The 12,979-nt window shown below is 54.2% G+C and overlaps 1 protein-coding gene across 1 annotated transcript in view; it reads left to right on the forward strand.

The window, feature by feature from the left end:
* Positions 1-220: 220 nt before the first annotated feature.
* Positions 221-12,979, forward strand: part of LOC133355973 (NFX1-type zinc finger-containing protein 1-like) — a 43,779-nt gene continuing 31,020 nt past the window's right edge. Inside the window, exons 1-6 of the mRNA XM_061573442.1 lie at positions 221-376; positions 6,972-7,050; positions 7,375-9,309; positions 10,494-10,622; positions 11,171-11,316; positions 12,561-12,707. Of these exons, the coding sequence (XP_061429426.1) occupies positions 221-376; positions 6,972-7,050; positions 7,375-9,309; positions 10,494-10,622; positions 11,171-11,316; positions 12,561-12,707 (2,592 nt within the window). The remainder of the gene's footprint in view (positions 377-6,971; positions 7,051-7,374; positions 9,310-10,493; positions 10,623-11,170; positions 11,317-12,560; positions 12,708-12,979) is intronic.

Raw genomic sequence — 12,979 nt, forward strand, 5'->3', positions numbered from 1 at the left:
GAGGGGGAGGGGGGGAGGGCAGGGGGAGGAGGGCAGGGGGAGTGAGAGCAGGGGAAAGGGGGTAGGGCAGGGGGAGGAGGGCAGGGGGAGGAGGGCAGGGGGAGGGGGGAGGGCAGGGGGAGGGAGAGGGCAGGGGGAGGCAGGGGGAGGTAGGAGGGCAGGGGGAGGGGGAAGGGCAGGGGGAGGGAGGACAGAGGGAGGGGGGAGGGGCAGGGGGTGGATGGTTGGGGGCCAGGGGAGGGTTTTGGACAGAGCTTATAAAGGATGCGTGCCCCACTCGAGCGACCCCAAATCAGCCATCTCAGCCCAGCACCCATCTACCAAGCAAGTAAACCGTCCTCCACCGCCAGGGAGTGGCATCTTCGTCGCCATCGGGGTGAGCGGGTGGCTTCGTTTCTCGCCGAGTGTTTTATCAGTCTCGTGGGAGACCCCAGGGCAGGGTCTGCTGTGGCAGGCACCACGGGGACGTTGATGCCCCATGCGCACTCTTTGCGGTGGTGCGGAATAGATGTTTTGGACCTCAGCCCCGGCCAGACAGCTACGGCTAAAAATTAAAGCCCCCGATTGTTGTAATCATCGTCGCTTATCATTATAATACGAGTCATTGATAATATCGTCAGCGTGGTGTGATTCTCATCATTGCATTGTGTTGAAAAATTGGCGCTTGCAGACTTTTCAGTATTTCTATCTATTTTAATGTGGTGACTTGCTTAGCTTGTTCTCTACGTTGCACCCCTGATCGGCTGTACTGTTCGTTGTTGTAACTCGCTGACCCGCCCCGACTGGACATCGTGATCAATAGCTTCATAGCTCATCGGATTCCTCCTGCAGTCTAAATAAACATTCCGATTCTGATCATTATATCGTTAGTGGACATGTACTGTAGAGTGAACAGAAAATTACCTACGGTTATAAAAAAACAGACTGACGTTTCGAGCAATGACCCTTCTTTCTGTGTGTGTGCGTCAATATATATGTGTGTGTGTGAGTCCGTGTGTGTGTGAGTCGATTGTGTGTTACTCGATATGTCTGTGCGTAAGTCCATTTGTGTGAGTCGATAAGTCAGTGTGTCTGTGTGCATCTGTGTGTGTGTGCGTAAGTCCATGTGCGTGTGTAAGTCGATATATGTGTGTGTGAGTCCATGTGTGTGTGTGAGTCGATTGTGTGTTAGTCGATATGTCTGTGCGTAAGTCTATGTATGTGTGTGTAAGTCCATGTGTGTGTGTAAGTCGCTGTGTGTGTGTAATTCGATCTGTGTGTGTGTGTAAGTGGATGTGTGTGTGTAAGTCGCTGTGTGTGTGTAATTCGATCTGTGTGTGTGTAAGTGGATGTGTGTGTGTAAGTCTATGTGTGTGTGTAGGTCGATGTGTGTGTACGTAAGTCGATGTATGTGTGTGTTAGTCAATGTGTGTGCGTGGTGTGTGTGTGTAGACAACTAATCATTTCAAATTAAGTTACTTAATTTTACATCTATAATGTGTGTGTCTAAGTCCATGTGTGCGTGTGAGTCGATGTGCGTGTGTGAGTCGATATGTGTGTGTAAGTCTACGTGTGTGTGTGAGTCGATGTGTGTGTGTTATGGTTCTATAGAGGCGCACACAGTGAACTTTGGAGGCAACACTATTTATTATTAACACAATAGGTAACTCTTAACATAGGGTGGTGACCACCGACCTATCCTCACTAACACACACCATCAGTCGCTAACACTGACTCTCTGATACGACTAGCGTGGCCAAGCCAGGAGGCTACTGGTTGACCACGCTGACTTGAGGCTTGACTCTTCTTCCTCACGAGGCGTCTTCATGAGGCATCTTCATCCCGGACTCGAGCAGCCCCGAACCCGGTGCGGAGGCCACTTATATGCGCCTCAGCGTGTCCGGGCCACACGGCGGCCACGCCCACCTTCGAGAACTCTCGAGAAGGCTCTTCTCCTGTCCACGTGGCCCCCAAGGTGCCCGCGGGGTCCCCGGGCCCCACCTTGATCCGGTCACGTGTCCAGCCAGGTTCATCCAGAGTGCCACAGCCTCACACAATGCCCGCGGTACTAACCCATGGCCTCCATACCCCCCGAACCAGCCGTGACGTCAATCCCGCATCCAGACGTGATGACGTCGTGTGTGTGTGTGTGTGGACCCGCGTGGTAGTGATGCTCCCCTGTGTAGTGATGTCACGCATGTGTGTGTAGGTCCACACGGTAGTGACGCTACAAGTCACTACATGTATAAGTCCATGTGTGTGTGTGTCTAAAGTCGATTTCTGTGTGTGTGAGTCCATGTGTGTGTGTGTGTAAGTCAGGTTTGCAGATTTGCTGAGCATTTCTGTGAGGTCCTGGGGGAGGGGAAATCCCTCAGCCACGAAAACATCATGGCACAAAGTGGGGATAACCCTGCTGAGGCTGTGGTGCCTCAAATATTGGAAGAGGTCACCCCCTGTGAGTGGCTGGCTGAGGTGCCATCTGTTGAGGAAGTACTGAAGGCGATCCGGAGTCTGAGACCAGGAAATGCACCGGGCAGAGATGATCTCCCAAGCGAAATGCTCAGGGAGGGTGGCGTTTGTGCACAGACTGCCCTATATGACATCATAACAACAGTCTGGACCACTGGACAGGTTCCACAGGATTGGAAGGATGCCCTGGTGGTCCCCCTCTTTACGAAGGGGGACCGCACAGACTGTAACAACTACAGGGGCATCTCACTCCTCAGTGTGCCGGGAAAGGTCCTGGCAAGGATTATTTAACATCGCCTTGTTAGGAACGCTGAGGAGAGGCTTGCAGAGCCCCAATGCGGTTTCAGGAAAGGGCGGTCCTGCACAGATGCCATATTTTCTGTCCGTCTGCTATAGCAGAGGTGTAGGGAATTCCAACAAGACCTACATCTCTGCTTTATTGACCTGGTCAAGGCCTATGATGCCATCAGTAGGCCTGGGCTCTGGGTTGTTCTTCGTGCTTTCGGAGTCCCTGACCCTCTGCTCACGATCATTAAGGACCTTCATAATGGTGAGCGGGCCCGGGTAAAACTACGTGGCCGGGAGTCAGAGCCTTTCCCTGTACACCTTGGGGTGCGACAGGGATGTTCTCTGGCTCCCACATTATTTAACATCTATTTTGACCACGTAGTTCGTGAAGCCTTCAATAGCTGTACTGGGGGAATTTCCATTTGGTATAGATATAATGGGAGGCTGATCGATGCCCGGGTGCGATCAAGGGATGTCAACCACGTTATGTATGCCGATGATTTGGTAATTGCTGCTCATCAGAAGAGGAGTTGGAGACGCTGCTGCTGAGACTAGAGCGTGCCACTAAGAGGTGGGGCCTTACCATCAGCCCCACCAAAACTAAGCACCTGCCTGGGTATTTTGTACCATCGGACACTCCACCCCCACAACTCCCAATCGGTGATGGGGCAGTAGTAGAGAGAGTGGATAGTTTCCCATACCTGGGCAGTGTGCTTATGACCGGCTCCAGTTTAACAGCAGAGGTCTCACTCGGAATCAGTCGAGCGGCAATATCTTTTCATCGGTTGTGTAAAGCTGTGTGGAAGCTACCTGGTCTGTCGCTCCGCACGAAGCTTCAGGTCTTCTCGGCCACAGTCATTCCCTCCCTTCTCTACGCTTACGAAACGTGGACCCCCCTAATGGAGCATCTTCGCCGGTTAGAAACATTTAGGCTGGCTTGCCTACGATCCATCCTGGGTTTAACCAGGCTGGATTGTGTGAGGAGCTCACAAATCCTTGAAAGATCTGGGCAAAGTCCCATCGGTGAGCTCCTCCGGCAGGCAAGGCTGCGTTGGCTGGGCCATGTAGCCCGCATGCCCAGCCACCGCATGCCTAAACAGCTTTAGTTCGGCCGGATCGAGGGGGCAAAACGGGCGCGGCACGGGCTAGAGAAGAGATGGAGTGATGTGGTACAGGAGGACGTGGAGCTGAGTGGACTTGCCGATGACTGGTACCAGCGGTGTCAAGATCGGCCTCTGTGGAGGAGGCTCGTGAAGGACGCTACTGGGGAGTTGGAGGCAGTCGCCCTCCAACAACAACGGAGGGCGGAGGAGCGACGCTCACAACAACGAGCGGAGTACCGGGTGGCTAAAGCACAGAAGGTTGGCACAGTAGGGGGCACAGGTGGTGCATCAGCCAGTCATCTCGGTCATCTCAGTCCGTCGACCCGTGGCACCTGGGTCTGCCCCGTGACCTCCTGCCAGCGGGCGTTCGACACTTCACGTGGCCTCAAGGTGCACATGGCCTGGCACAAACGTCGTGGTGACGTCACCGCCACTTAGTGGCGAATGGCGGGTGTTGTTGTTGTGTAAGTCGATGTGTTTCTATGTGTGTGGGTCGATGTCTGTGTGTAAGTCGATGTGTGTTTCTGTCTTTTTCGCCCGGACAATGCCGGGTACTTCCCGTTAGTATAATATACTAGCTTTACTACCCGGCTTCGCCCGGGAACTTGGATTCACCAGGCCCGGCCGCCTTTGTCTCCCCAGTGACGATGTTCACACACGACACCAGTTACTCGTTTGAGGCTGAGTAGACCTAGGGGAGGCCCAGGTCCGGTTCAAATAATCGTCAGCGGTGGTGGGCGTGAGTGGGAATCGAACTCGGGTTGCCGGGTTCGTAGCGTGGCGCGCTAACCACGACACTACAATGCGTTACGCTTCCGTTGTAGGATTTGTGTGAGGCACGCCGATCCGCTGTAGGGTTTTAGTGAGGCGCGCCGATCCGTTGTAGGGTTTGTGTGAGGCGTGCCGATCTGTAGTAGGGTTTTAGTGAGGCGCGCCGATCCGTTGTAGGGTTTTAGTGAGGCGCGCCGATCCGTTGTAGGGTTTTAGTGATGCGCGCCGATCCCCCGCGATACAATAATACTGTGCAATCGCTATAATTTTATGATTTACCGAGCCTATAATAGTAATGTCACACATTGTGGTGGCGGGGGAGTGAAGAGGACGTGTAACTTTGATGAATTTACCTCCGAGTCGCGTGGTGGGTGTCGAGGCCTAGCACCGTGCAGAGCCTCCGGCCTCGCCTGATTTTGCCACCTGGCTAACGCTGGGTACGGGTGCCATTCCCCCCCCCGCGCTACAATAATACTGTGTAATCGCTATAATTTTATAATCTACCGACCCTATAATAGTAATTGCACACATTGTGGTGGGGGGGGGGTGAAGAGGACGTGAAACTTTGATGAATTTACGTCAGAGTCGCGTGTTAATGCGTGCGCCTATTTTTAAGGGGAATTAAAAATGGCGTCCACCCCGCGCCGAAGGCGTCGCTACCCGTTGCCAGGGGCAACCGCCGTCCAATGAAAGCGGCGAAGGCGTGGCTATCCGTTGCCAGGGGCAACCGCCGTCCAATGAAATTGCAGCCCGCGGCGAAGGCGTCGCTACCCGTTGCCAGGGGCAACCGCCGTCCAATGAAAGCGGCGAAGGCGTCGCTACCCGTTGCCAGGGGCAACCGCCGTCCAATGAAACTGCGTATGGTCCGGCGACACACACACACACACAGACAGATAGACAGATTCGCGATTCTATATATATATAGATATGTTGAACTTCTTTAGCGCCGTACATAGCCCAACCATGCTAATTGGCGGTGCAGGGGAATGGAGACGGGGGAAGGAGACGACGGGAAGGAGACGCGGAGAAGGAGATGGGAGGAAGGAAATGGGGGAGGGAGACGTGGGGGAAGGATATGGGGGAAAGGAGATGGGGGGGAGGGATATGGGGGGAGGGAGATGGGGGGAGACGGGGTGTTGGAAAAGAGGTAGACGGGAGGAGGGACACACTGATTTGAGTGGAGACACCGTTGCTTTTATTCATTCCCAAAACATACGTGCTGCGTTTCATTGGGGTGGGGAGTGGCAGCACTACGAATCCGGTTCCTTAAGTTTGATTTACTGCCAACATCAGTGGCGAGTGATACGTGAAATGATTCAGGGGCTCCTTCCTTCATCAAATCGCACTCACCAGATTGGTGAAGTACGGTCAAACAACCCACCAGCATTCACACGCCGTTGAGAAAGCCTTCATTCAGCAGTAGTCGAGTTTAATTTGGTTGACCAGGAGAGAAATGGAGAGACCAGGATGAGTCTAAATCGCACGAGTGAGGACCTGCGGTTGTCACCACAACTGTTGTTGTTTGCTGGCCCAAGTCTCCCTTGACAGAGATCTGCATGGCTCTCTGGCTTCTGACTTCCAACAAAATCATGCACGTGGTTACCCTTAGTGGTTTGGGCCTGGTTTACTTGCTAACATCTACGACTGTGTCAAGGTACGCCAGATCTTTTGTGAATACATGCCGACTATCTGTTCCACGAAACAATGAAGGAAGTGCTTGCATCTAACTTGCACCGCTTGATGTTCAGCACGGTCATATCACACGGTAACACTTGTTTGTTACACAAACTCGGAGGCGCTTTGATGCCCAACGTTTTGCACCACGCGCTGGGAGCTTATTCAGGGGTTGACTTTATACCAATGGGTGGATGGAGGCGGGCCTCCTGGCCATTGTGGCGGCGTCCCCGTAATGTAAACGTGGAAAGGAAATAAGTTGCGAATTATCAATATTTTGCGTGCGACGTGCAAAGCACACCTACCTCCAAAGGAGGAGTTGACTGATTGGTTGACGGGTGCGCTCTTCAACCCAAGGAGCGGTGACGTATCCCAGCGTTCGCGTGTGTCGTTGCTTGTCGCAGGCTTTCACGGTTTGAATCCGGCAGGATGTTGCTGGTTGATTCTGCGGTTGTGCGCATGAAACGTAATGTACCACACGCATGCCGTCCGTGAGACGACACGTAGCAACATCGCCCCCCCCCCCCCCACCCACTGCCACCGCGAAACCGCTGCTGACTGTATGTGTTTGTGAAACACTGCACTTTCACGATAGTGCCCACGCTATGAGAACAGCGTGATTACCAGATCTACTGATGGCTTGAAGCTGTTAAGGTGCTGAGTGGTTCTCCTCCTCTCGTCATGCAGAATCGCGCAAGGCACAGAAGGGTCGCGCCCATTCTGCCTGTCATGATGGCGGAGGAGTCTGGCATCGACCGAACTGCCGGTGAGTTCCCTGTCATACCGACAAGCCCGCCGCATGCCACATTTCCTTTGACGGTATCCGGCCGACCCGACTGGCGTGAGGTTCCTCGTGATAATATTAATAAGAAAACCCTCTGAGCAAGTTCTTATGAATCTGCTACGGAATCCCCGCTACTTGAGGGCATGTCAGCTGGACTGCGCCAAACTCGGTAAATGTATTCTGGTAACGAATGCGCCATCATTTATGCCCGGGTCGACTTACGGTTTAATAAATTGACTTGAGTAAAACGTGGCCTGTGCGACGGTCAATGTCCCCCATCTACCCCCTTTGTGTTGCCCTTTGTAGCGGCCAGAACGGCAGACCGCCGCAGGCTCAGCGGCCGCGTGGGGATACCCAGCATGGTTGACCTTCCCCTGGTCACGCGGCCCGTGAGCGGGGACTGGCATGGCGGTCTGCGGGAAGGTAGGGGCGGCGTGAGACCGCTCATGGCACAGCATCCGGACCCCGAGGCCCGGTGCGGGCCATGGAGGCGGGATGGTGGGGCACCCGGGGACGACGCCGGCTTGGCGCGCTGGCGCGGTCAGAACGGAAGGGCCCCCTACTGGAGAGGCTCCTGCGAACCGAGAGGCGGCGGTGGCCGGGGCAGGGGCAGAGGGTGGCGCGAAGCCGCCGAGGTCCGGGAGGGCCGGCCGCAACGTCCGGAGGGCCGAGCTGAGCTAGATCTTGTTAGGGGGCGGGCCGGCAGCCAGCCTAGGCGCGGAGGGTCGCGCGTCCAGCACGGAGAGAGCGACGGTAGGGGTCGGCGGAACAGCTCGTCCGTGCCGCGAGAGCCACAGGCCGAGCTGGAGGAGCGTCCCCTGAGCTTCAAGGCCCTAGAGGCATTTCTGGAGGTGGAGCCGTGGGAGATTGCACTGCGCCTGAGCACGCCACGCTCGGGTCTGAGGCCGCTGCTCAAGTTGGAGGACATCCGGAAGGATTTTCTGGAACTGCTTATCAGGGTCGTCGGCAGGGCCAGCACGTCCAAAACCAACCGAGAGAGCCACCATTGCCTCGTGGGACTCGTGAAGGACTCCAAGTTCTTGAAGCTCGTGCTGCCCATTTTCATCACCTCCATGCCGGAGGAGAGCTCACGGGCGCGCACCGCCCTCTACCCGGTGCTGGTCTCCTCCATGCTGGACATAGCCAGCGCGCTGCTCGCCGTCTTCCCCAATAGCTCCATCGCTGAGGCGTCGTTGCTGCTCACGCTGCTCAACGCCACCGTGACGGCGCTGTGCCACGGCGGCGATCGCTCCCTCGAGGATTCCGAGGGGCGGCTGCGGGACCTGCAGCGGCAGGTGCAGGCGCGGCAGGAGCGGCGACGCGAGGGCTTGGCCATCGCGCATGGCCTGGACTCGCAACCGCCCGAGAACTTCCGGGAGCTGCCACTCTACCCGTCGTACGCCGACATCCGCCCTGACCGCAAGCCCTTCGTGCGGCCCAACATCGTGTGCGGGCGCTACCCGGACGCGGCCACCTACCTGGATGTGCAGTTCCGGCTGTTGCGTGAGGACTTCATGAGGCCGCTGCGTGAGGGCATTGCTGAGGTGCTGGGCGCGACGGCCGTGGGCGGTGCGCGTGCCTTCCACGGCCGCTTCAACGACGTGCGCGTGTACCCGGGTGCGAGCGTGGTGGCGCCCATCTGCACGCCGCAGGGCCTGGTACACAGCGTGCGCTTTGACGCGGCGGCACTGCGCAACGTGCGCTGGGAGAACTCCAAGCGGCTGCTGTTCGGCTCGCTTGTGTGCCTGTCAAGCGACGGCTTTGCCACCATGCTCTTTGGCACGGTGGCCGAGCGCTCCGCTGAGGACCTGCGCAGGGGCTTCGTCTGCGTGGCGTTCGCGCCCGAGAGCAGGGGGTTGCTGCGGGCCATCGGGCCGCGCGAGTGCTTCCTCATGGCCGAGAGCACGTCGTACTTCGAGGCGTTCCGCTACGTCCTGGAGGGCCTCAAGGAGGTGGACGAGAACGAGCTGCCCTTCAGCCGCTACCTGGTGGACTGCGAGAAGGTGGTGGAGGCGCCCTGGTATCTTAGGGATCCGCTGCTGGCGCGGAGCCCCAGCTACGACTTCTCGTGCCTGCTGCTGGATCACCACGCGACGGCCCAGGTGCAGGTCGTGGCCCCCGCTCTGCGGCCCAAGTGGTGGCCCACCAAGGAGGAAATGGGGCTCGATGAGTCTCAGATGGAGGCCCTGGTGGTCGCCGTGACCCAGGAGCTCTCCATCATCCAGGGACCGCCCGGCACTGGTAAATGCGTGTGTGCTCATCGGCGTCGTTGTCATCATTGTGATCATTGTGAGGTTTGGGTCGGGGTCCGCCAGGTTCCGACAGGACCTCCAAACCACTCATAAAGCCATCCAGCTCGTGGCACATAGCCACTCCTCAGCCCAGTCAACTGAAAATGAAGAACCACCGACTCTTACAAGAGACACTTTGATATGTATCAGAGCACAAATAAACACAACACCGAAATGATCACTAAACAATCAACCTGCTAGCGACACCCTAAAGTCACCCAACCGCACAACATAATCTTGACTCATCATGAACCAATGCAGACTTGATACCTTGCGAAAAGTTACGTGCAGTAGATTTTGACATAAATTAATAACTCATGTATTTTCCTGAAAGCCCAAATTAATCATTTCAAATCAGTTATACATTGTTATTCTTTGACATGTTTATTACAAGTCACGTGTATAAACCGAACAAATATGCCCCTACTGTACAGTAGTTGCATATCTTTACAACAGTGGGCGTGGCTCTGCTGTCGTCCACTTTTCTGCTGGGCGGGGGCAGTAAAGTGTTGTTATCACTGATCGTTGGGATTCGTTCTAAATCGAAAGAGTAACAATCAATCATCAGTTGTACATCATTTTGAGTGATTTATATGTTCATTTATTTCGTGAGATTTAATTTATACCCTATATTAGTGTTTTTTGGCATAGAGATCTGCGGAAAATTTATTTATTTTTGGATTATCCTCTATTTTTATTTAACCGCTGCCGTCCTCCCCGTCATTAGCACGAATAATTGAGAGTCGTACTGTATTTGGTGTTTGAACATGAAGGATTAAACCTATTGTTATTGTTTGATCATTTTGATACTGCCAAAGAAGGTCCCATAGATATCATCTTTGTTGTCATCGTCATAATTAAAACTATCATTTCAGAATCCTCACTATCAATGTCATGGTCCACTACACGAGACCTGCCGGGGAGTAGAGTGTGGGTAACTCCGACCACTTCCAAGACCTTTGCTTAGCGTGGAAGAGTAGGCCAAAATAGCATGTAGAGAGGCGCTGTACAGCTCCCTCGGGGGGAGGCCCTTCTGCAGTTGCAGGGCTGCATTAGGGAGCTCTGAGTTAAATAAATGTTCATTTTGTTGACCTAATTTATTCATCCACCTCTCCGTTGCTGCGATGGTTGCAGGAAAGACCTACGTGGGCCTCAAGATTGCCGAGCTGCTGCTGAACAACAAGGCTGCGTGGAACCAAGTTGACCCGGGTCCCATCTTGGTCGTCTGCTACACCAACCACGCCCTGGACCAGTTCCTCGAAGGTGACATCTCTCTCGCGCGCGATCGTAACAGGACGAATGGAGCATGGACCGCCTGTTACAACTTTTACCGCTGGATGAAGGCCTCTCCACGCCTCGTCAGAGGCCCCCCCTCCCAGAGGTTCCTGGGGTCCGGGGTCGAATGGTTGGTGGGAAGGCCCCCGTAAATGGAACAAAAATTGCCATTGTGCGACCGGCTTGAGAATGAGGCCCATGGCGATTTGTCATTTTTGTCTATTCCCCGCTCTGAGCGACCTCAATGGGGGTTGTTTGATCGTGCGTGTGCATGTGTGTGTTTGGCGCAGCGGTTAGCGCACTGCACCACGACACCTGCGACCCGAACCTGAGTTCGATTCACGCTCATGACCAACAGTGTGCTAGAGTAGTAACCGATTACCACGTTTGGTTAACATGACAATTCCTTACTCATTGTCTGTGTCGGGTGGTGGCGGGTTTAACGACACATTCATATTTATGAGATCTAACTCCAAAAAAACCTTTATTATGAATAATGAGTAATATTGGTCACTTGTTTTTGTGCCCCGTCCCAGGAATCACAAAGATGTTGTCCACGGACGGCGTGGTGCGAGTGGGCGGCCGCTGCTCACGAGATTCCCTGGAGAGCTGCACGCTGAGGAAGCTGCGCATGAAGCATCGCGACGACAAGCCGGCGTACCTCCGCAGACTCTTCTACGAGGTCTCAGCTTCCCCTGGCGAGCCCCGAAGCCGACGGGAGTTCGCGATGGCCGTGTCGGTGTGGGGGGTTGAGCCGGCGCCACCGTGGGGATTGGGGATTCGGACTCTGTGGCCCACTGGTTCATCCCTCACCTTTTCTAAGGGATATTGTGATGGCCACTGTAACTTAGGGCACCGTGGTGGCGAGATCTTAACTTCTAGATTTGAAGCTTTCGTGACTGCAAGGATTCATACTGTTAGGTTTTTTTTTTACTTTACCGAAAAAACCTAACAGTATGAGATCTTAACTACTTCGTCTGGTATACAGGAGGTCGTGGGTTCAATCCCGACCCTGATGCCTGCTGTATATTTGGAGTTTGCGGTGTCTTTATCCCCGTGGTCACGTGGATTTTTCCCCGAGTCCTCCGGTTTTTCCCTCCACATTTAGAATCGGCGTGCAAGTATTTGGCTGCAATAAATTTCCACATTATAAGCCTCTTGGTTGAACTTTCATTTGTGGCCAGGTCGCTTCTGAAGAAGAGCTGTATAGCTCAGTGGGCCTTACCTGGTGAAAACATTGTTTTATAGTTTGATAGTAGCTCCTCGTGACGATCAGAATTGGAATCTTTATTTAGACGGGAGGAATCCAATGAGCTCGGAAGCTCTTTTTCTCATGATATGGGCGGGTCAATAGTGATCCGACGTGAACTGAACGGTGGTGTAAAGTGGTGTTGGCCAAATTGGAGGAAGACTTCCCAACACAAATTTGGAAGACTCGAACCCGAGCAAGAGATAACATCGGTATTCCGGCATTATTCACGAACCTGCTGTCCGTGATTTCGGTTATCCGCGAATCGCATCTGGAACTCTACACAACGGCATCGAGGGAGAGAGAGAGATAAAAAGCGACGAGAGATAAAGTGACGAGATAAAGTAATAGGATAAAGTGGTACGATAAAGTGATGAGAGAGAATGTGATGCGAGAAAGAGATGAGATGAAGTGCAAAAGATTATTTATGTATTTAGGAGTGGCCTGCGAGTCCCCGCTCTCCTTCGTGGCATCCCGCGGCCCAGCACTTGCCCCCAAAGTTTGCGTCGGCGGGATGAGAGCCGTTTCGTTTTTTGTTTCCGTGGGTTGCGTGGGCTTTCTTTTTCATCTTCCATTCGGGGGAGGGGGATGAGCGGTCTCGCCGGTCTCGGTGTGTGTGTGCCATGCTAGGTGCATGCGGAGGGTGTGACCGCTCTGCCCGCCACCCCCCTATGCAGGTGAAGACCGAGATGGCCCAATGCCAGCAGATGCTGGAAAAAAAGACGGCGCAGCTGATGGCCACTCACTTGGGCATCCTCAGAGACTCGGTGCTGATGTGCCATGTCGACAGAGAGCACTGGGAGCAGCTGGAGCAGGTCGTGAAGGTGAGTTGTTGCTCGCGATTCGAGCGACTGTCCCTCTCATTGTGGCCTCGCTATCTCTCTTGCGATTGCGTCTGCACTTTGTCTACTCTCATGGCAGGCAATGTTAAGGACAAACTCCAAAGTACGTGTGTATATTTTTGGTTCTTTCGGTAAAGTCACGTAGGTATAAAATAACTTAAATCACGACGTTACAGCAGCCCTTTTGCCCACTTCAGCAATTGTTTCTTGCTGTGGTTGTCCCACCTGATGACGGACGCTTGTGTTGTGCCCGA

The sequence above is a fragment of the Lethenteron reissneri genome, chromosome 52 (genome assembly GCF_015708825.2).
Source record: "Lethenteron reissneri isolate LAM-NWPU_2019-01 chromosome 52, ASM1570882v1, whole genome shotgun sequence".
NCBI classification, from domain to species: Eukaryota; Metazoa; Chordata; class Hyperoartia; order Petromyzontiformes; family Petromyzontidae; genus Lethenteron; species Lethenteron reissneri.